The sequence below is a fragment of the Meleagris gallopavo genome, chromosome 1 (genome assembly GCF_000146605.3).
Source record: "Meleagris gallopavo isolate NT-WF06-2002-E0010 breed Aviagen turkey brand Nicholas breeding stock chromosome 1, Turkey_5.1, whole genome shotgun sequence".
In the NCBI taxonomy this organism is placed as follows: Eukaryota; Metazoa; Chordata; class Aves; order Galliformes; family Phasianidae; genus Meleagris; species Meleagris gallopavo.
The window spans coordinates 180,317,918-180,341,269 of record NC_015011.2 but is presented as its reverse complement, the minus strand read 5'-3'; the positions used below and the strand labels follow the sequence as shown (position 1 = coordinate 180,341,269).

General features: G+C 42.6%; 1 protein-coding gene across 4 annotated transcripts in view; it reads right to left on the bottom strand.

The window, feature by feature from the left end:
- MTMR2 (myotubularin related protein 2) overlaps positions 1-23,352 on the bottom strand; it is a 43,632-nt gene that overhangs the window by 4,000 nt on the left and 16,280 nt on the right. For 3 of the 4 annotated variants that reach the window (XM_010729114.3, XM_003203502.4, XM_010729113.3), the window contains 11 exons: positions 19,992-20,067; positions 17,007-17,101; positions 16,706-16,816; positions 14,629-14,730; positions 13,725-13,808; positions 7,190-7,339; positions 6,210-6,398; positions 4,805-4,990; positions 3,738-3,944; positions 2,099-2,191; positions 496-609 (listed from right to left, as the gene is read on the bottom strand). In XM_010729114.3, coding sequence (XP_010727416.1) covers positions 496-609; positions 2,099-2,191; positions 3,738-3,944; positions 4,805-4,990; positions 6,210-6,398; positions 7,190-7,339; positions 13,725-13,808; positions 14,629-14,730; positions 16,706-16,816; positions 17,007-17,101; positions 19,992-20,037 — 1,377 coding nt within the window. In that variant the 5' untranslated portion in view covers positions 20,038-20,067. Of the gene's footprint in view, positions 1-495; positions 610-2,098; positions 2,192-3,737; positions 3,945-4,804; positions 4,991-6,209; positions 6,399-7,189; positions 7,340-13,724; positions 13,809-14,628; positions 14,731-16,705; positions 16,817-17,006; positions 17,102-19,991; positions 20,068-23,352 lie in introns of those variants that run through there. The other variant, XM_010729112.3, reaches the window with a different exon arrangement.

Here is a 23,352-nt window from a genome sequence, read left to right as displayed (position 1 = left end):
TGGGCAGCCTGTTCCAGCACCTCACCACTCTCTCTGCTGTCCTCTCCCAGAAAAATGCAAGCACAGCAACAACACACACTGAGACCTGTTACTTTTTGTAACCCATGTGTGTAGAATGACAATGTGCTCATTAGTTTCCTTTAGGTTTAAAAGGGAAGGGAAAAAGGTACCAGCTTCCAGAGATAAGTTTATATTAAACCAAAGGGCAAAGAAAAATTGCATTTCCAACTATTTTGAAAACAGCAGGAGCTGCTGAGCCACCAGAAAGTAGCCGAAGGACTCACTGAAAAGAAGGAGTGTATGCAAAAGGGTAGTGTTCTGAAATGTAACATCCCCACAGAGAGCAGCTGACACAAAGTGGAAAAGACCCCGAGTGTCCCAGCTGTTAAGATAGAGGCTTGGCAGTACCTACAACCAGCTGCAATTTCTCTAGCACCATCTGGTCAGCTAAAGCAATCACAGTATCATGTCTTTACCTCAGAGAGAAGCTCTTACCTCCTTTACTCTCTGTTGCTCACTGCTGCACAGGAACGTCCCAAATAAACAGCTGTACAGGTGGTCCAGGATGGTTATCAGGAAGTACTCGTTGAACTCAAATGCTGTAGGAAACTTCAGGCAGAACCAGAAAATGGGTTGGGATTTTACAACAGCAGTCACAAATAAACTTTCTCCCACAGTGGTAAGGAGCTTGCTTGCCTCTCAATTCTAAGACAGCATTTGCCCCTGTTCTGGAGTTGGCTGGATATTTGGGGTCGTAACTGCTCCTCCCAGGAGCAAGAGTTTCTCTCTTGGAAAGCTGCTTTACACGTGCAGAGAGGTATTCTGAGCAAAAGCCCGAGGCATGAAAGGTCTGACCGCTGTGTTTACACACATTCAGTGCTGCTTCAAGTTGAAGCTTGCTCTGCTGTGCCTGCCCCCAGTGACAGACCAGTCAAACACACTGCAAACAAAAGGCTGGAGCATATGTGAAATAAAACATGAAGGAATGGAAATCCCCTGGGGCCAAATGGGAATAATGTGTGTGCCCAACAGAGTGCTTTGCAGAGGGCACAGCAGAGGGGCAACACAGATCAGTGGGATGAATGGAGGTATACAGATAGGGGCTGTGGTTGCTGCTGATGTACAAATACAGACAGATCCATGACAGGGAGAAGAACTGGAGCTCCACAAAAGGGCAAAAGGAGTATGTGCAGCAAACTGCAAAGATGGAGAGGACAGCAGGAGGCCTTCCTCCCTTGGAAAACACTTTTCTTCGACTGGACTGGCTGCAGTTCTCACCTCACCATCAGGATGCCAAGGACAGCAAAATAGAAGTGATTTTAGAGGGCGGTAAACTCTCCCCCTTTCTCTGCTTGGATACAGTACAGCTTCATATATTGTGGATTCTTTTTCCCCATTTCATCCATCATAGTTCATGATGAGCCTATCTTTTTCAGTGAACTGCCTGACCACTGCTAACACTGACTTTAAAATACAGTACAGAGCTCACAGACATTAAGAAATCCCAGGTCCCACATAGCTGTGGGGAAAACCTCCACTAGCCATTGGGGATCTCTTCTAAACTGAGGAGCAGTTCCTGGCTCCATAACTCAAGTATCAATGAGGAGCAATGCATCAGTTTTCAGAAAAAGTCACTTTAGAGCAAATTCCCTGCAGGGTTGTTTATGGGATCAGTGTGAGCAAATGTCTGCATCCACAATGCCAGAAACTTAAATTAGTAGCTCAGGTTACTCATGTTTCTGAAGATCCAGTAGGCTAGTTAAGGGTGGCTTAGGTGTCTGTCTCTACTCCACTAAATATGAAGACACTATCTTTCTTTTTCAGGGTGACATGCTTCTCACAAGCTCACATTTACCATAGCAGCATCCATGTAAGCAGTGCCTACTGGCTAGCTAATCTGACACAAGACTACACCACGGCCTTCCTGCACAGCTGTGCATTCAGGCTCCCTGCTAAAGTGAGACAGTCAAGACACTTGTCAGAGTCCAACAAAACAAAAGTAGAAGCCCAAGAAGGAGAGCCTGTTTAGGTCCTGGGGCAGGACCCTGTGCCACATTGTGGTACAGTGGTCTTGCAGACATGCTGCTCAGCAATTTACCTGTCTTGTCATTTGCCAGACACAATCGATGAACTGGAGGAAGACAGGAGAGCGATCTGCATCTGCATGATTCTTATCTCCATGGCCAACTCTCTGGAATAGAGCACAGCAAAGAACATGAGATGCACAGAGTTTCATGGGGAAGCTGCCGGGGGCTCATCTCAGTCACGCAAGACTGCACCAACAGATCTAAACAGGTTCAAATGAATGTTGATTTTGCTTCGTCCGTATTAGTGGGTAAAGCAGTAAAGGATAGCTACTCCCTTAGTCTTTGAAGTGACATTTTTTTATGATGATATTTTCATGTTAAATTAAAACGAGTTGTTTGAGTAGAGGCTCCAGATGCTACGCTGGCACTGATTTCAGCTAATAGCTAAAGTTCAGAGGAAAAAAAATTAGAATGCTTTTTGCTTCAGTTGCAGCTGTCGTCCTGGCTACTTCAGTAGTAGAGTTTGCTGGATCTAAACACTACCTACAGACACAGCATGTGGTGATAACCGTCACACAACACCTCACAGCTTCCAAGTGCTGTACAAACACTAACTCAGCCCATCTCCTGCCACCTCAAGAGATGCAATTAAGAAAGTATCCCAGAAGTAGGCCTCCAACCCCAACCACGCTGTGTGGCCCTGGATAGGAATGCGAGGCATGATTCCTAACTACTATACAGTACATTAGTGGTATACATTACCCACGAGCTCTAAGCTCTGTACAATGACTGAACAAGAGCATGGAGGTAAAGGAGTTACCTCTTCTTGTAACACTGTTGTCCTCTCAGCAGAGGAAATCAGTACCATTATCTCCTTTGTACAGACAGGGAAGTAAAAATCCTCATAGTGCATACACCAGGTAATGGTTTTGCTGAAGCAGAACCTTAATTACACAGTGCCTTAGTTATACCACCTTCTTCAGAGGTGGGGAACAGCATTTGACTACACAAATTACCATCACTGCATCTGCTGTAAACAAACCTTGTTCTACCCTTTGCCAAACTAAACAACCGCAAGAGAACAGCTACAATCAAAACACCATAGGAACAAAGACCAAATGGACACTACTGAAGCAAAGATCAAATGGACACTACTGTATCCCCCAGTACAAATCATAACAAACAGCCAAGTCACAGGCTCACAAAGCTGCCCCTCTGCACACATCCACAATCTCAAACTGCTGTTCTTTTGCCTAAACATTGAAAGATTCTCCAAAAGCAAAATGTGCCCAAAGAAAACTCGAGCTCAAGGCCACTGCAAAATTCCCCAACCTCTCCAGTACTAAGGTATTTGTTGACAATGTCCAGGCAGCCTAAAAAAATGGACTGAACTGAAAACACAAACAAAATACCCCACTCTTTGCCAGTTCCCAGCTTATACTGAACCCAGAGCACACTGCTAGTTTAAGACTGAGCACGGGAGCTGAGAAGGTAAATACTACCTGTTCCTCCAATCTAAGCAAGGCTGTCTCCAAAGAGGTTAAGACATGACAGCCATTATAGACAGAAAACAGGAGCAGTAGCATTCGCCTTTCTTCTGCCAGTTCAGCAAGGAGACTTTGCACAGAAAAGGCTAAACTCCTTTGAAAATCCCTTCAAGGTATACAAAAACTTTCTGTGTTACGAGCTTTCCAAGGGCTCATAACTCACCAGCTGAAATCTGTGTCCGAAGCTCAGCCACTCCTTCTCCACTAGCACTTCAAAGCCCCTGATAGTTCGGTAGTAGCCATCTAACATCAGCAGAGAGAGAGAGGTGAGCTGGGCTGTCCGGTCCCAGCCATCACTGCAGTGCACAACCACAGATGTCTTCCCTGATTCCACCTTGTCGGCGATCCGCAGGGCTCCAGCAAGAATGAGCTGGGACAAGAAAAAAAAAAGTTACAAAAATGTCTTTGGAACAGAAACTATGCATGACAAACAGCTACTGACAGCATAGGACAAACCAAGGGCTCTATGTGCCTCAAGGAGAATGGTAAATCAGTTCCAACTTCTTTATAACTAGGGCAGCAAATTGGTGTCACCGTTACAAAAAATGTGTTCACATCTAAACCATAATGCAGGCACCACTGTAAAAAAAACCCCGCATTAAGCTCAGCCATCCTTGGACAGGTCAGGATTTCAGCTCAGGAGCATTTTGAATCTCAAAATGGCTGCTGCCTTCCAATTGCTTGAGAAGCAGAACAAGTTCTTTCTGTATTAACTGACAGACAATGTAATCTGTACATTTTTTAGGACAGAAAGCTTAGTTTGAAGATGAACATTTGTACAAGCTGAAGCATTCTGCCCCATTCATTTTGATTCTGCTCCAATTCCCGAAAGGCTGAGAAGGCATCAACACCCAACACCTGCTGGTCTGGGCCAAGCAGCAACACCTGGATGGCAAGGATCCCAGAGCTGAGAGGTTGGAAACAGATTCCTATGTTCTCAGGAGTGCTTTCTTGGTTACATGTTACCCAGAAATACAGTTTGCTTCCAAAACAACATCTTTCAGTGTTTTGTTACTCCCCCTCTGGTACTCTTTGCCATCTCTTTTAAATTCCCCATCCCCAGACACTGTATTTTTGTTGGTTTTAAATTGGAAATTATTAAATTTTAATCTTAAATAATTAAATTTCTTATTATTTGAGGATCTGTCACTGGAGTTAGCTCTAGTGGCATTTCCCAATAGACAGAGTGGTACAAACTCAGTTACATCCAGTGGATGCAGACATGCATACCTTGATATGCTCTAGCCAATGAGTTGATTCTAAATTAGACAGCCAGTGAGTCTCTTCAATATTGGGATACACAATTTCTTTCAGTTTTCTCAGTGACTCTCTCATTACATGAATGTTGTGAATGTCCAGGAACACTAATTCTGCATTCTGATAGGCATCCTCACTCTCATAGCCTCCTCCTTTAGCCTGAAGAAAAAAAAAAAAGCAAAAAAGCATTAAAATCACTAAGTGAAAGCATATTTGATATTTTATTCCAATAGTTTGTATGAGCAAATATGAGCTGACAAAATAGCACAGTGTCTATGCTATCTAAAGCACTGGATTTATCTTACAATTGAGAACAAATATATACATGGACACATTTTGTGTCTCTTTCCTGCAACAGTAATGAATGCTGTAATTTTCACTGAATAATATCACATTACAAGCTTTCTTTTTCTCAGTAATTATCATTTATCCCCATTCAAGCTGCTTGCTCATTAGATTCGCTATTCTGTCATTTACAAATTTACCATACTATTATAGAGGAGTATATCCCACACACTAATTGCCTTTCTTAAGTAGTGGAAAAGACAGATTAAAAAAAATCAGTTTTAGTGCAGCAAAGTAGTTCTACCATTACAACCTGGCTTAGAGTGATGGCATGAGACACAACAGCACGAATAACACAGTGATATTCCTGCACATTAGAGAACACGAGGTAATATTCTGAAATTAAAGATCACAATGCCTTATTTTCAGAAGAGATGAGCATTCCCTGCTCCCACCAAGTTTAACAGGGACAGGAGTTCTGATACTCTCAGAGGAAGCAGATTTCCAATCACACGGTTTGAAAAATGGTGATGTATCAAATCCAGCATGCTAGAGTCTCTCTGTCATATGCTACTGAAATCAGTATCCTGTTCATCTTTTGGCCTTGAATTCTCCCTTTTAATCTCATTTCAAGTTATGCATTAAGGGGGAATGGTTTTAAACTGAGGCAGGGGAGGTTTAGGTTAGATATGAGAAGGAAGTTTTTCACTCAGAGGGTGGTGACGCACTGGAACAGGTTGCCCAAGGAGGCTGTGGATGCCCCATCCCTGGAGGCATTCAAGGCCAGGCTGGATGTGGCTCTGGGCAGCCTGGTCTGGTGGTTGGTGACCCTGCACATAGCAGGGGGTTGAAACTAGGTGATCTTTGTGGTCCTTTTCAATCCAGGCCATTCTATGATTCTATGATTATGATTCTATGATATCTACTGATACTAGCGCAGGTGCAGAAGTCTGACTAGTTAATCAGATCACTCTGTATGTATTTTCAGTGGAAACCCCTTCGTGATTCTCAGGAATAAATTGAAATGTTGGTGGGATGTGTGTTCTAGATGACTGGATTCACAACTCTTGTCAAAGGAAACAAAAAAGCTGACCTTATTGGCTACAGCATTCACACTAGGCCGTGCATCGAATATGAAGATTTTATGGGATTGAGCATTAGAATCCATGATGGCTTGAAGGTACTTTTCATCTTCTTTGCTTCGCTTGCCACTTACTCCCACCATTGGCTGGCTACAGCGAGTAATTGTTGCTTGACTTTCTGGGTGAATCCATGACAATACCTTCAGAAACAAATGAAAAATAAATGAGGGACAATAAGGATTCATTAAATGAGTGCTTTACCTATAATGTCTTGTTCTGGGAACTTCCCATACACTGCCTGGTTCCAAAAGGCTGGATTTTATTAAATCATGATCGAATGAACCAAATGTACTGTATTTATTCATTCTGCACTTATTCATTCTGGTTACACTGCCTAAGTTGAAACAAACAAGAGGTGATTGAATAGGATTAAATCTCACTGTTGTGTGAGTCACAAAAACACCTTCACAGTCTGCAGCCACTGGGCTATGTCTTACCTTATGTTACAGCATGTCAAAGTTAAGAACTCTTGGAATAGATTTAATTTTCTGTAAGCATGAGAGGTAAAAGTACATTTTCAGTTGCTGCTGCAATAGCCATCATATTGCTGTCTTCTGTCTTAATTTGATACAATAAACATTTTCACTAAGAGTACTGTTAAGTATTCTTCTGTCTCGAGTGTCAGAGTAGGCCAGACAACAGTAAACAACCAAACAGGGCTACTGTGTGTCCCAGGAACTGAACTGAGATTCAGTCTGGGTTGTGCTAAGCATCTTATCTTCTCCTTTTCGTTTAGTCTACATCTCTTTCACAACAGTAGTTCCAGCAGACAATGCTGTTTTCTAACTCCTCAGACATGTTGCTGTCACTTTTATTATCCATTGACCATTTATTTGCTCCCTGGAATCCATTCAACCTGATCTTAGCATTATTTATGGCCCAAAGGTATGTAACAAAACCACATCAAAGTGGCTTCTTTTGTCACACTCACTGGTATTCGTCCTCTTGATCTGAAAGATGCCACTCTCTTTAATTCTTCATCAGGAATGTTTACGGGCACAGCTAGAATGGCAGGGTATGTATCACACAGTTCATAGCGCTCATTAATCTTGCTCAGCCTCCAGCTTTCGTTGGGAATTCCCTTAAGAGGAAACAACAGCAGGTTAGCAAACAAGTTGCTCTGAGGCTTCACCACAGTTAAATTCAAGACCTGAAATCCAAGGCAACTTTGGTTAACGAAGGGCATTAGACCCCAGGATTGCATTATCTTGGTAACTTGCATTTCACGCCTCTTTCTGAATGGGCAGACATTTTGCTCAGGTCACTAAATACAAAAGAAAATTAGAGGACTGCAGGCTGGTTTGTCCAGGATTAATGAACTGTAGAGGCTGCAGATGAAGCAAGAGATGAGGTGGTCCCCTAGAGCTTCTTTATCATCTCTTCTGCTTCCATGATGGTGCTCACAGGTGAGCAAGGAGCAAGGCATCATCAGTGACTGTCAGCCCTCACTCCTCTGGCAGCACTTAGCTCAAATAGGCTGAGTGGCAACTGGGGATGGAAAGCAGAGCTATCAGGCAAGATGGAGGAGAGGTCATGGAGTACACACAAGCACACCATGAACGCTGCGTGCCCTGGGTAGGAAGCAACTCAGCACCTTCCAGAACGGTAACCACTAGCTCACAGCTGAAGCACAAGAGTGAAGGTCCTGAAAATCTGTAGACTTAGTTTGGCCAATGTGCAGAGGCAACAGATCAAAATGGCGTGGCTGCTACTGTAATGCCTGCAAGGAAAGATTTAAACAGCCACGTGCTGCAGCAGGGTGAGTGCTGACACTGAGCATCAGTGGAGAAGGCTGTGAGAATACAGATCTACTGCAGGCCCTCTCTGCATATGGACAGGCTGCTAGGCAGTCTTAGAGAGAGATCAGCTTTTAAAACAATATATGCTTTTGTTCTTATAAACTGTATTTCACTTCAAGGAAGGTGGTGGGTGACTGGTTTCCCCTGCCATGGCTCCCACAGGAAATAAATGACAAATCTAACACAAGTCAGATGAGCTGCACTCATTACGGCTGACCCACACAGACTGCATCCAGTTCCCCATCACAGCAGTGAGTCACACTGTCAGAACAGGTCACCCTTAGAAATCTGAGGAGACAGACCTTGTGCTTAATACTGGTCACACCCAGCTTGTGAACCTCCTCTGGTCCTTGGGCACACCCTGGGAAGGAAATGCTACTACAAGGAATTAGCAAAACCATCAGGATCACAAGTACACAAAAAACTCAGAGGAAGATGGTTTTGGTGCTGTCTGAAACCAAAGTTGCAGAAACTACAAACAGACTGTGTATGCACAAGCTCAAGCTTACTGATGGCTACAGCATGCTCAGAGGCCCACCTGCTGTACATATGAAGGATGGGATCTCCTGGTCCCATTCTAAAATTGTTCTCAGTCCTATCCTAACGAGTATGTGACTGTGCTGCAATGTATTCTGTATCTGCTACTGAAGCTCACTGACAAGATTAAGCAATGTAAAGCATCTTCACAGCACCAGGAAGACTGGCTTCAGTGCACACTGCTTAGAACTGGCACCTCCAAAGCTCAAGGCCTTGCAGCCACTTTTTCTGCCAAATGAAATCTTGAATCTGCAATAACCCAGGCCAAGAAAATCCATGACAACCCCCAGAGAAAGAAAAGAGGGTGCATGTCACTGAGGTTTTCATTTCCTTTGAATCACAGGGAATGTCCTGAATCAGAGCACCACCCAAAGAGGGCTTTGGATTCAGACTGTGACTTTCCCTAGGGACTTGAAGCAAGCAGAAATAAGCAAAGTAGTCTGGAAGAGAGCTGAACCTGCATCTTCCCAGAACGTTTGCTACAATGTGGTGCAATTATTCATGTTGCTTCAGATTTGCAATTTTTCCAGCTGGAATCAATAGAAAAAAACACAATATAAAGCACCCTGGCATTTCCTCATGTAAGATGCATTTCACTGTTTACTGGTAAGCTGTAAGTCTACTGGTGATCCTTGGCTTGCAGCAGCCTCTGAACTGTGCCCAATAATGATCTGGGAGAAGGCAGGTTGGCCTTTCAAACCCCTCTCAACTCGGCTCCATCGTGGCTCAAAGTCACCTCTCCCAGGGTCCAGTGCACATCTGTAGCTCAGACTGGCAAAGTTATGAGGAAGTGCTGTGAGAAAATCTACAGAAAGATAAGAAATGTAAAATTATAGATATGGGAAGGAGACTTTTGAGATGGAGATCACTGGTAATTCATGGTTTGAAGAGATATAACACCACCATGAAAAGGTGTAAAATTCTAAAGAAAAAACATGAGTCTAGTGGGCAGCCATTGTTCGAAGGCGAACAACTCAATCATCCTGTGTGTTGGTGTTGGCATTACTGGTGGAAGAAAGCAACAGCGACTCTACCAAGAAGGGTGCAGACAGGCTGATCCTTCTTCTCTCACATATACCTGCCTGGCCAAGAAAGTTTCCACTGATGACTTCTTTGGAGTAAGAATTAATGCTCAGCCCAGTAGTTAGTGCTAGCCAGTAAGTTTATATTTTCAGTCTATTGGCACAGCATCTTCATGCATGGTGAAAAATGCTCAAACACACTCACTCAAAAGAAGGATTGAAGCCATGCCTGGAGCTTGTAATGAAGGCAGTGCTCAGGAACACTCCTTATGGTCACATCATCCAACCATACAGACACAGTCACTGTGTCATCTCCATGCACAAAGAAAACTCAATTTTCCTCTGGCTAGTCATTCATGCTTTACTTTTATCACCCATGCTCAGTTATCACTTGACCTATATGTTGAGAAGACGGGGTTCACTTCACAACATCTGCGAGTTACTACTGCTAAGACAAACCAGCACAGCACTGAAATCAGCACCTTGCGAAGCATACAAGCATGTTTAAATTTAAACACATGATGATCTTCCATTGATTGGAAAAAACATCAGGTCCTTGCAGGACATCTCTCTCTACTGGACCTAGCAGACTGATTCTGAGCTTAGCCCATGCAGCTGCAGCAGGCACAGCAAGAAGGGTCCAGATTTACCTACTAGCCCTTCCTCTCCCAAAATGGATTTGGGCCAGGAGATACCAAGAAGCTGAACATTTCAGCTCATGCACATACCTGCACCAACACAGGCTACAGCTGCCAGAGCCAAGCTGGTCCCTTCAGCTGTGTGCTCAGCCCGCACTGTCGTCCCTTAGCACAAGGAAATGACAATCCGTTTTGCAATAGAGATATACCTCACATAAGCAGGATTGCAGTTAAACCATGGGACATCTAACGATTCAATTCTCATTACCCTTCCAACCCTGCCCGTTCTGTGATTCTGTGATTATCCTCTCCTAAATGTACCCAACGTTCCCCTGCAAGTCTCCGTTCTTATGCTTTACCTTTCCTACTCTGGCTTGAACTAATGCTTGGTACTTTCAGCTTCTCTTCTAAGTTATTCATTGCTATATGCTTTTTCAGAAAGCAACAACCACAGCCCTGTACTGTGGCTCTGTGGTACTTAAGACCAGAGCATAGAATTAGACAAGCAAGACTTCTGTAGGGGAACATCACACGTTTCCAGCTTCGCAACCGCTTGTAATATTTTCCAAATCCTCCCCACCTTGTTAAGGAAAATGAAAGCTTTAAGTTACTCCAAAGGCATCTCAAGGCCTTTTGGTTTCAACTGAGCCTTATTCACTTTGCAATTCTGTTTTATACTCTGCCAGCCCGCGTGTAATAAAAATCAGGGAGCAATTTCAGTTTTAAATTTCATTTGCCACATGTGATTCCATTTACTGACTAAATCCCAAACCTCTCTAAGTTCCTTTTGTTCTCCACAGGTTGTTTATTACTCCCCATAGTTTTACACAATCACAGATTTTTAATAAGTTACATATTTCCATCTTTCCCAAGAACACTAGCAGCAAAGTAAGGAAAGACATTCAGTAAGCCCCTAATTGCTACAATCTCTATCATATCAACACACTTTTCTGAAAAAAAAATTATACCACACACAGACCTTGCCATGTCTACCAGTGCAGACATAGATCTTACCATGGAGCCTCATCAAAAAGTTTTTTTTCTGGATGCCTTGTGGTTGGCTTCTGCTTTTGCTCTGCTCCCCTCTCTCTGTGTTCCTGTTCCCACAGGGAAATGAGTGGCTTTGCCCAACATGCCCCAAGTTAATGCCTGACTGTTTCACTGGGTTGCTTTTGCCCTAGGCCAGCTCTTCTGTATTAGTTTTTAAATCAATTCCAAAAGGTCCTGCAGAAAGTGCACATGTCCTGCTTTTCTATTTCTGATCATAATTCATACACTCAGAGACAGGTAATCCCATTATCTGATTAGATGATGCCAGTTTTGTTTCACTGTTAACGAATCCCTGCTGCCATTTCAGGACATAATCCTGATTTACCGCTGCAGCAGTTATTGCTTTAACAGAACCTGGCTGGACAAAGAAAAGAAGGCTAAGACATTCACACAGATAAATTGAGCATCCATAGTTATAAATGCCAAAATTAAATAAACAGACTGAAATATCTTAAAGTTTTGGAGGGGACATAAAACTTCATGTTGCAGGACTTAAATCAATTATAATGAAAGGGATGAAAGTCTCCTCCTGGCCAGATTACCACACAAACGCCTACTGCAGCATGGTTTGCCTCTTCAGCAGCTGGCATTGGTCACTTTTGGAGATAAGCTGTTGGGACAGACAGATTGTGTGATCTGGAATGGGAATGATGGTGGTCCAGCATGTGTAAAGCTCAGACAGGCCATGGCTGCAAACAAAACTCATTTGGATTCATTTTCGCAGTTATCAATGTAAGCAAATTATTGATGGTGTTAGCATCTGGACATCAGTTTGGTTTCTTGACAGAAAAGCAGTCAGGCTAAGCTTTTCTTGCCCACTCGAAAATGGTTGCAATGCAAGTTATTACAAAAGCAGCTCATGTTGCAGCAATGTCACAACATACGAATACAATATACTGCTACCTCAACACTCCAAGACCCTGAGTCTCATCTGCTCTGCAGAAAAGCCAAGAAAAGCTGAAAATCACCTACATGTAAATCTCAGTATCTTTCCACTGTTTAACCAAGCCCATGGCAAATTTAAGGTACTGAGAGTCACAGTATAAAAGGTAATATGAACAGAAAGCCTACATTCTAAAAACAGCTCACCAAGATTGAGAAACTGGATTAATTTACCTTGAAATTATTTTCTTCTATCCAGATTTTGTTCAAATATCCTTTGTGCCTCGTCTTTTTTATCTGCAGCTTAGCTGAATGAATGCTGTGCTTTTTGATTCAGATTATTTTGATTGCAAATATCTGGTCTAACAAGTCAAAGTCAACCTGATCACATGAGAATTTGTTTCTTTTGGGGTTTTATATTGTAGTACCTCACTGCAAAACATATACTTTTCTTTTGCAGAGAAGACAGTGGGGGTATGATATCTCATTTTCAAATAGCAGCCTAAAAGAGAGTGATCTTCTTAGGTAGCTATTTTAGAAGGGAACAAATCACCTCCAACAGTGAAGCTCTCTCTCCCCATCTGTTAATGATAGGCCTAGATAAGCAATTTAGTAAGCATGCCCAGATTTTAGAAGACTAAAGCTAGTAAAATGGATTCCTGCTTTGGATTTCAAATGTCAGGAATCAGATGAACAACAACACTGGGACATAGGTCTTGTCTTATTCTGTTTTACAGGAAAGATCCAAACAAAGCTTTAAATTATATGTTTGTAATCATTTTACACAGGAAAAATTGACTTTATCCTGACAGATCTGGATGAAGCGAAAGTTTACTGTATCCAGCACAGAATCATCACCAAACTGTGTTGTTTCCTCAATTTGAACACTGCAGGAAAAGAGCTATTTTGTTATTAAAAATACAAAATTAAAAAAATCCCCCATCTTTTTTTTCCTAAGGAGATGCACTCAGACTTTTAGCCTAGTATTTCTAGTTGACAGCCTGTCACTTTGTGCTCATTAAAACCCTTTGACCAGTCTATTCTGGATACATTAAAACTGTCTGTTCTCCAGACTGCTTTTTACTCTGACTCCCCAGAAAAATGAAGGCATTCTACACTTAGATTTGTTTCCTCCCAAGTTCTTGTTTGAGATATCTTAGAGAAAGCTGAAAATAATTAAAACTAATAGAAGCAAGAATAGAGGCATGAAAATCAACAATGAGATGCCCGCAAGTGCAAAATACCAACGTCAGTTCCTTACCACCAGCACAAGTTGATGACAAAGCAATAGTTTTTTTTTCTACCAAAACCTAAAGTCATCTTTCTGCTGCCTGAATAATCTCTCATCAGTGGATGCTACTATCCCTAAAACTGCCATCATCAATCACTGCACTATGGAGAACAGTGTCCTATTACGGTCTGCCAGACATTCGTCAGTAGGATCATTCTCTGTTCATACAACCTGTAATTATATTGCTGCACAGAGCCTCACTTCTGAAGAACAGAGAGGATGAGGACGGGTATGACACAGTACTCACTTGTCTTCTGTACTCCCAAATAGGGTCATACACCTTCCATCCATTTTCTGGAAAAACTTCTTTGTATTCGAATGCGAAAAGTGGCTGAAAAAAAGAAAATGTGCCATTAAGAGCCCATTCAGTGTCCACTTCCAGGATGCTTAATATCTAAAATAAGAATCCTTGATGGTTCCTTTTTTTTTTTCCTTCCACTGTATTACTTTTCTTTTAAGGTTTTGTTAAAAAGATCAACGTGTTATCTGTAGGAGGTCATTTCTTCAACAGCATATCTACCACAGTATCCCAGTTTTTCTTGTCTATCACCTAGTACTTCATGGACAAAAGAACTCTGTTGTAAGAGAGAAAGAAAACACTATTTGTGCAAGAACACTCTTAGACATTAAAAACTAGATCCTTCCATGATCATGACCTAGGCAACATGGGTATCCCTGCTTGAAAAGGAAGGTTGAACCAGATGGATCCAGACGTGGTCCCTTCCTATCTAAACCATCCAGTGATTGTATGAATCAATCAGTATTTGAAGCAACAATTGCAGAGTCACAAAATGACTGAACAGATGAATTGCATTCCAGGTTTGGAAGCGGTGCGGTCATCATCAGCTGTAAACCTCTGATGGATGTCACCGTGTTTGGAATATTTTACATCCATGAGGATGATCAGAAAGTTATTCTTCATTAATGAAGTAACCCAGCCCAATGGTAGTAGACTTTTCCTGCTTTCTATACAATTCTGACTGAGTTAACCTTCAGGCAGGTTTAAAACCAGCATTTCATCTTGTTCAACATAAAACACTTCAGCTGAATATTCCACCTGGTAGTTGCAACTCAACAGAACGGTTCACTGCCACTCTGCACCTTTTGGTAACAACACAGGAAGAAAACAAAATAAAACCAAACATACTTACAAGATTATTTGAAACTGGGAAAGCATATTTCATTAAGTTCTCAAATATGGATCGTCTAGTTCTCCCTTCAGGCTTATGAGCAAATCTTAAGTTTCTAATGTCCTAACAAAAAAAAGGAAATCAAACTGTAGGTTTTAAACCATTTTAACATCCAAATGAACCCCAAAAGTCAGCATTCAAAACAAAGTCACATCATGATGTTCTTTACAGTATTGATTTAGTATTGCACATCGATCAGTGCTGTACAGCAGCTCTGTGTTTGGTTTGATGGCCCGCTGTAGCCTTCAACAAAGCCTGCCACAAGCACAAGGGAGTAAAAGGTGTGCATGGGCAGTACCTTGCCTCCAAATGAAGCTCCCTACCTGCTAAAAGTCTAGGGGAGAGACTTAGGGACAACTATCTCAGATTGACAGGATTTTGTGAGACAGCTCCTGCTGTGCTCCCAAGCTGAGCTGAGCTAGAACACTACTGGAAGGGACTGCCTCACAAAGCATCTCCATAGAGCTACTGCACGTTGGAAGCTGAAGCCCAGCTAGCTACTTTGCTAGTGCAAAGTAACAAATGCCAGCTCCCTTTAAAACTTGCAACTCAAAGCACTCGGAAGGCTGAGTGAAACTGTGAACTCCTCCACTTTGCATGGCAGCAGTTTCCACAAAGAGGGGTAACCCAGGACATCTTTTCCGTACTCATCTACAAAATTAAATTCAGGAACTAAATAAAGCATCTCTATAGTGCCATGATTTTCCATCAAGCCTACAAACTCAAATATTTGTAGTAAACAGTTTAATAGCCACCAGCAGGAAGTGAACCATCAAGGTCAAGTACATGAAGATGGTACAGAAAGTCAGAGAATAAGGAAAATGACAAAGACTGTCTAACAAGACTGAGATGAAGTGCCAGGTCTCACACAAAATTTCATAATGCATAAGCTCTACGTGTACTAAACTGCTGTGCATTCCCTGGGCCAAATAGGCTGCAATATATATGTATGTTGTGTAGTACCAAGGAATCTATCTTTTAGTCTGTGCCTGAGTTTCCCATCCAGGGAAATAATACAGTTCTTTCTAAACCTCCCTGTGTAAGCAAGTTTGCATATGGGTAACATGGCTGAGGACAAAGAATCCAAAGCAAAACAGGGAACAAATTGGCCTGCCAGCTCAGGCACCCCCAGGATAGCCAGGGAGGATTATGACTACAGTAGGCTGAGGAAGCAGCTGGGTGATTTGGTACAGACTAGATCAACTGTTTGTGACTCAGCATGCCCATAGCTTGAGAGTCTGCTTAGCTTCCTGGTGCCTCAAAATCACAGCAGTGACCAGCACAGCTTGGGACTCATCTTCATGCATCCATCTGCTCTCAAGCAGAAAGTAGCATCTTAAGACCTTCGAGGTTCAGAATCTAGCTCTCCCCAAGTTGCCACTGAAAAAAGCAAAGAGGTTGTGCCTTGGTGAACAGAGGAATATGGACTTTAGGACAATAGATGTTGCCTTTATCTGCTTTGGGGTCTACAATAAGTAAACACTAGGAGGTGAACGAATCATTTCCACTACAGTTTACACTTTCAATGACTCCAACAGCTCCTGAGAGGCACACTTTAAAAATTTACTACCTTGAAAGAAATGCAAGAATAGCCTGAAGGGGAACTGCAGGTTATTCTCCAGTTCCTCACCACAAAGCACAGCAGCAGGTGGACACAAGATAATGACCTTGAGAGAATCATGAACCCCTTTTTTGTTCTTGAAGTGCAATTGCTTTGAAGGCATCTCATACTGCACAATGAGTAGAGCCTTCTTGGGATGTCCTGGTAAGCAATGTGAAAGACTCAAGGATTGTACTACTGTGATACAGACTTAGGTTTCCGCTATGAAAAGAAAAGAGATTACCTAGCACAAAGCCTTAAAAAAGGTTTGGATCTCATCTGTAATGAGTGGAGCTAGAGAGTCCTGCAAGTGAATCAGACATTTTTGAAGTGCATTATATAACACTGACAGGTTTTCCAGAACTTCTTACAATATTATAAAGAAAATCTTTTAAAATATATTTTCCCTTTCTCCCACTGTAAAACATAGAAGTTTACCTTGCATACAATCTCCAGCCCATAGGAATTCTCACCACGACTGGAAGCACCTCCTATTTTCTCCACTCTGTTGATAACACCTAAAGATGCATCTAGGACAAAAGGAGGGTCCTGTAGACAGTTGAAATTTGTGAGTTTAAAAAGGGGAGGGGGGAAAATCCCAGCTCCTGTTCCCTTATGCCTGTATTCCCAAACATACGGCTATCATTCACACACAAGTACACTAAAAACCACAAACCAAAATACACCTAAGTCCTCAAGACTGAACAGCCCACAGAAGCAGATGGTTACAAAGGCTTACCCGTTCCATGCTTTTAAAGTACAGTCTATAATTGGTAACAGTAAGGGTTCCTCTGATGGCTCCAGTGAAGGGACAGATGTAAGTAACATCTTTAGCTTAAAAAAAAAAGAAGAAAGAAAGAAAGAAAGAAAGAGAGAAAGAGAGAGAGAGAGAGAGAAAGAAAGAGAGAGAGAGAGAAAGAAAGAAAGAAAGAAAAGAAAAGAAAAGAAAAGAAAAGAAAGAAAGAAAGAAAGAAAGAAAGAAAGAAAGAAAGAAAGAAAGAAAGAAAGAAAGAAAGAAAGAAAAAGTGAATTTTATGGTTAATTTAGAAGAGTAAAATTATTATAACAAACATACTCAGGGTGTTCTCTCCAGACCATGAAATGAAAACAAGCTTAATCGGGTGTGCTAGCCTAGAACTAACATGCAAGTTTCAGTTCTGTCAAGAAGATAAAAGTTTGGGCATAAATCAAAGTAAAGGCAAGTACAATCACCTGGAATCTCACATTTGCACAGAACACAATTAAAAAGTCAGTATTTAAAGCCAACTATTTACTCTTCCTGTTTCATCAGTAGTAAAGTACCAGAGAACACCGTGTGTGAGAAAAGACAATGCCTGCCTAAATGCATAGTATTGAAACTGACAAATATCTGCACAAAAACAAATGATTGCCAGCAAGCTGTTTTGTGCCATCGAGACCAAGAGAAGACAGTTCTCCTGCACATGGCTTTTAGGATGCTTAGGTCCTCCTTCACACCCTTACACACAGACTCAGACCCAACATGCAGTCCCTGCTAATGGCCCTGACTGAAGTCAGCAGAGCTGCAGTGACTTCCAGCAGCCAAAAATCCATATAGCACCCAATTTCCAGTGATGTTAAACCTTACCCAGCGATCAAATTACTCTGCAACAATTCAATTATTTCTGAACCTGAGTGACGGTGACTCAAACCAGTCCCCTTCGTAAAAGGCCTCAAACGTTTCTCGCTTGTGCCGGCAAAGGAAAGAGGTGCTGCTGGTTTTCCACAGCAAACACCTCCTCTAACTGCCCTTCTGTTTTATATCAATTAAAAACGCCAACATTCGAGTTGTTCCCCCCCAGCAACACCCATCAGTGACCTGTCACACCTTCTGTCACTGAACAGTGGGCTGGCTGTACTGTGGCGATGCTATTAGCAACTGGTAGCAATATTCCTCAAACACAGACATCCTTTCAGAAGGAGGCCCACAGACTACAGCTGCCAGATCCATGAAATTTGGAAAAGAAAACAAAACCCCCAGCCCATCTTAATAACCGTAGGCCTACAAACCCTAAGGGATCCATTTTGCAAGGGCTGCAGGAAGGCAGTAAGAAAGCTCACCTCCCAGTCAGGTGACAGCTACAATACAAACCAGTGGGAGGTTGCTGAAGTGTCACAGGGACCCAAATATCATCCACCCTTATCCCATAGGTTTCAGTCTGGAAGGAGGGAGGGACACTGCCTTACTCTATGGCACTCATCTCGTCCTCACGTCAGCTCTGCTTCTACAAAGGCATTGTTGACTCTCTAGATACAGATACTGAGAAGAATCTTTAAAAATCAACAGTGGGCAGGCAGCCAGACCCAGCTCTTGTTGCCTTCAGAGCCTCAGCTAGAAAGTTCCAGGGATAAGGGAAGAAGAATGACAAGTCTGGAGCAAAATAAGGAGCAGAGAATTTTTGGTTTAAAATATATACGCTAGCAACCTTACTATTCATTTATATAAAATGAAATGCCTCTATTGTAAGGGCTATTAAACACAAAATGCTTCAGCCCTAATTAAACCATCATTACTGATGATTATTAATCACTTCTATCCAAAGAGTAGATCGACAAGAGCTTAAAAGCAGACTTGTGAAACTCATAATAAGGGTGAGAGCACCCCGCCTGGTTGTTCCACTATAGTTCTCATTATTGAAAAAGCAGTTTCTATATATTCTAAACAAATTAAAAATAAAAACTACTAGTAAGAGGAGTGTGTGTGAGTGTGCACACATGTCTGAAAAAGAACAAGAATTCCCAATAAAGGGAAAATGTTTCCCACGTAAGGAATCTTCGGCATAATCTCAAACACTAGTCTTGCCAACTTAAAAGCCACACCACCTCTCACATTTACATTAGTTTGGTTTCCTAAGGAATCACAGAATTATAGAATCACAGAATGGCCAGGGTTGGAAGGGACCTCAAGGATCATCAAGCTCCAACCCCCCTGCCACATGCAGGGCCACCAACCTCCACATTTAATACTAGCCAGGCTGCCCAGGGCCCCATCCAACCCGGCCTTGAACACCTCAAGAGACGAAGCATCCACAACCTCTCTGGGCAGCCTGTTCCAGCACCTCACCACTCTCTCTGTAAAGAACTTCCCCTTGACATCCAACCTAAATCTTCCCTCCCTCAACTTAAAACCATTTCCCCTTGTCCTGCAGTTATCAACCCTTTCAAAGAGTTGATTCCCCTCCTGTTTGTAAAGTCTCTTTAGGTGCTGAAAGGCTGCAATTAGGTCAGCCCGCAGCCTTAATCAATTCTACTTACACTGCACATGTACACATGTATATATATAATGTCCAGTTGTTTGACCTTAGTTCTCACATGTTTCTATGATTTCCGCAAGTGTATAACTGATAAACAGGTTCCTTCAAGGCATTAAATTCCTCTACTGTTTGTGCAAATGTGGATACCAGGTATGAAAGAGGTTGTACTAGAGCTGCTACCAAGGGAAAGTCTAATATGCTCAGTCTCACTCTGCACTCTGAAATCCTCATGGCCTTACAGACTCATGTGACTGCTGGGTTATTTACCAACAGATAAAACACTGTTAATGCTGATCACCAGGAACCCTTCAAAATACAGTCTTGCTAAAACAACCTACACGGTCTCAAGACATCAGCAATTTGCTATTGTTGGTCTTAGACCACCAAAGTATTTTGCTCTATGGATATTCTATTTGGTCAAGCAAATAGGAAGAAATGTACTCTTTGCTTACCCATGTCTTTAATGGTTTCTCCTGGCAGCAAAGGTGGTTCTTCCATTTCTGCCAATTTATTAGTCTCTCGTAGGACCTACATGAAAGCAGTAGAAAAATAAATTGATAATATTTTCATAAAGTGAGAAGTCTACCCCTATCTCCAACAAGTCAACAACATAAAGAACAAGAAATATTCAAAGATCCTGAGGTACTGTCTCAGCCTCCGAAAGGTCAACACAAAGCATATGAGACTGTGGCTCAGTCCTGCAACCTCTGAGCATGCCACTGGGCCATGCAGAAGCGTTGAGGCGAGGATGCTTGTATTGGAGAAGCAGCTCAAGCAGGCTGTGCCCCAGCAGCACACCAGGCAGCTCCTTTGCATACTCCAATCTTCTCCTCAACTCATACATAATTACAGGCCAAACTCTCTGCCCACAGTTACGCATAACCAAAGGGGTAGGTTAGAATGATCAACTACGACCACAATGCTATCAACTATGAAGTAGAGCAATTGCTTGCTTACACTAAGGAAAGTGATGAAAGATGTCTTATCACATCAATATTGTCATCAATGAGGGTCCAACAATGGCAGAGATACACATTTGGCTCAATGGTAATAATCTCTTTAAAATGTCACATTTTTATATAGGAGGTATAGGTTAGCTTTTTTCTGCTGTCTGCTGAACAACTCCTCTTCCACCTTCCCTTGGGATGAAACTTACTTTGCACAGATATAACAGTATTTACACAAGGGCTTTCACTGGAACTGCACAGTGTAAGGAGGTGGATATTTTCAGAAAGCACATCTATAACTACAGAAGCATAACAAATCCAACAACTCCAAGTGCAAAGTATTGCACCTGGGTCAAAGCAACATCTACTACCAATATAAACCAGATGAAGAAAGGATTGAGCACAGCCCTACCGAAAAAGACTTGGGGGTACTGGTAGACGGCAAGCTGAACATGAGCCAGCACGGTGCCCTCGCAGTCCAGAAAGCCAACCCTACCCTGGTCTCCATCAAAAGCAAACACAGCCAGCAGGGCTAGGGAGGTGATCTTGCCCCTCTACTCTGCACTGGTGCAGCATCACCTGGAATACTGCATCCAGATGTGGAGTCCTCTCTACAGCAGAGACATGGAGCTGTTGGAGCACGTCCAGAGGAGGGCCATAAAAATGCTCCAAGGAGTGGAACACCTCTCCTATGAGGACAGGCTGAGAGAGCTGGGGCTGTTCAGCCTGGAGAAGAGAAGGTTCCAAGATGACCTGAGAGTGGCCTTTCAGTATTTAAAGGGAAGCTACAGGGGGCAGACTCTTTAGCAAGGTCTGTTGTGACAGAACAAGGGGAAATGGTTTCAAGCTTCAAGAGCATAGATTTATGTTACATATAAGAAAAAAGTCTTTTACAGGGAGGGTGTGAGGTACTGGAAAACGTTGCCCAGAGAGGTGATGGATGCCCCACCCCTTGAAACTTTCAAGGCGAGGCTGGATGAGGCCCCAGGCAACCTGATCTAGATGTGGATGTCCCTGTTCTCAGCACAGGAGTTGGACAAGATGACTTCAAAAGGTCCCTTCCAACTCTAAGGATTCTAGGATTTTGACATGATGCCTAAACTTCCTTCTTATGGCAGCCATAGACAGGAAGAGCAAGCATAAGCAACTAAGATTAAGGCTAAGTCTACATGGCCAAATGCAGATGGATCTGTATCATAATGCCCATGGCCTGAACTGGCTAAATTACCTTAATCAGCAGCACCTGATTGCTCAGTCCAATAGCACAGAGAAGAACAGGTAAGTCAGTCCAGACTCTGCCTCATGCTGTAGCAACCACAAGACTCTGGGTTTTATGCCAGCATCCTTCCTAGTGGAGACAGGCAGAGAGTGCTTATGTCTGCTCACAAAAATGTGCAGACTTGGCCAAAATGCTTTCTTTATCTTAATGTGAGGAAGGAAAAAGAATTGGCTTAATTTAATATCAGGAAATCCCTGCAAAGAAAATTGAAAGATATGGCCTAAAGTGGCCCTTACAGCCTGACACATGTGTGGTCAACTTTAATGTAGGATCAAGCCAAAGGGAGATCCTCAGGGATGAAAAATTCTCTCAACTACACAAAGAAATGAAAACAAAAACTGAAGAAATCCCATGCCACAATAAAAGCACGTTCCAGCATTTTCACACAACAGATTGATGTATAGATGAAAAGATTGCTAAGATCAAAGCCTTCTTGAGAACGAGATGTACATTTCAAAAAATGCATTCAAATGACTAAAACTTGCAATAGTAAAAAAGAAAAAGCAAGTGTGGTCCTAGCTTCCTAATAGGAATCTCCCAAATGGGGAAATAAAGGAGTGTGCCAACCTGGGGCAGTTCTTACCTGGGAAGCAGCCAGTACAGCTGGGACTGATGTGAATGGGGTTGATGAAGGGAGGTCAGCACTGACAGTGAGGTACTTGCAAGAGAGCTTCTCCCCCACATCAGCAGTACCACTAAAAGCAGTGGTACTCTGTAGTATAACTAGCAGAAATCTATGCTAGGGACTTCTTGTCAGCACAGCTGTGCTGGCCAAAGATCACACACCCATCAAAACCCTGATTGACGGCCTCCTCAGAAAAGCCTGTGATGTAGACCCAGTCTCAACTCCTCTGTGTCAATTTTTGCGCTTGAATAACAACTTTGAAATTAGCAGGATAACATCTGGATTATGCCAAATGAGATGGAGGCTTCTAGCTAATTAGTCCTTAAGTGGTGGTCGTCTTTGCTGCCTTTTATCTTGGAGGGACGTAAGTAAAAAATACACACTGTGTTCAGGACAGGATACACAACTTCTTCTGGAAGGTTTGTATCCAAACGGGCAGCAGCTGCTCCTGGATCACTGGGGCCAGCAGCTGGACTCACTGCTCTCCTGCAGATGTCTGCGGGAGAACATCCAGCAGTAAACGTTTGGACGACTGGGTTGTATCTTAAGCCAAAATAAATATGAGGTAAGGTATACAGAAAGCATTCAGCAGGACAAAGAGCTGCTGTGGTCATTAGGTGGGCAGTGCTCAGGTGGGTTTTAAACACTGCACTGAAAGCAGGAGACGGATGAAGAGGAAAGCAGGAGGCAAGACTAAGATCTCCCTGTCCACACCATTCTGCGAAAGTTGAAAGCCGTTTTTGGTTTTAAAACTGGCTCTTCTAAGTGTAATAAAATCCAGCTGCTCACTCATACTCTTTGAAATGTGGAGTCCCCAGGGTCAGAAGCAGGGGTTAACAAATCCAAATCTGAGTTCAGCTCAACACAGGGCAGTGGACAGATGAACAGATGACCTCCTGCAAGCATAGCACTTAAAGGAAGTAAAAACAAAAGGCAGAAGCCATTGATCCCACCTTCCCTCC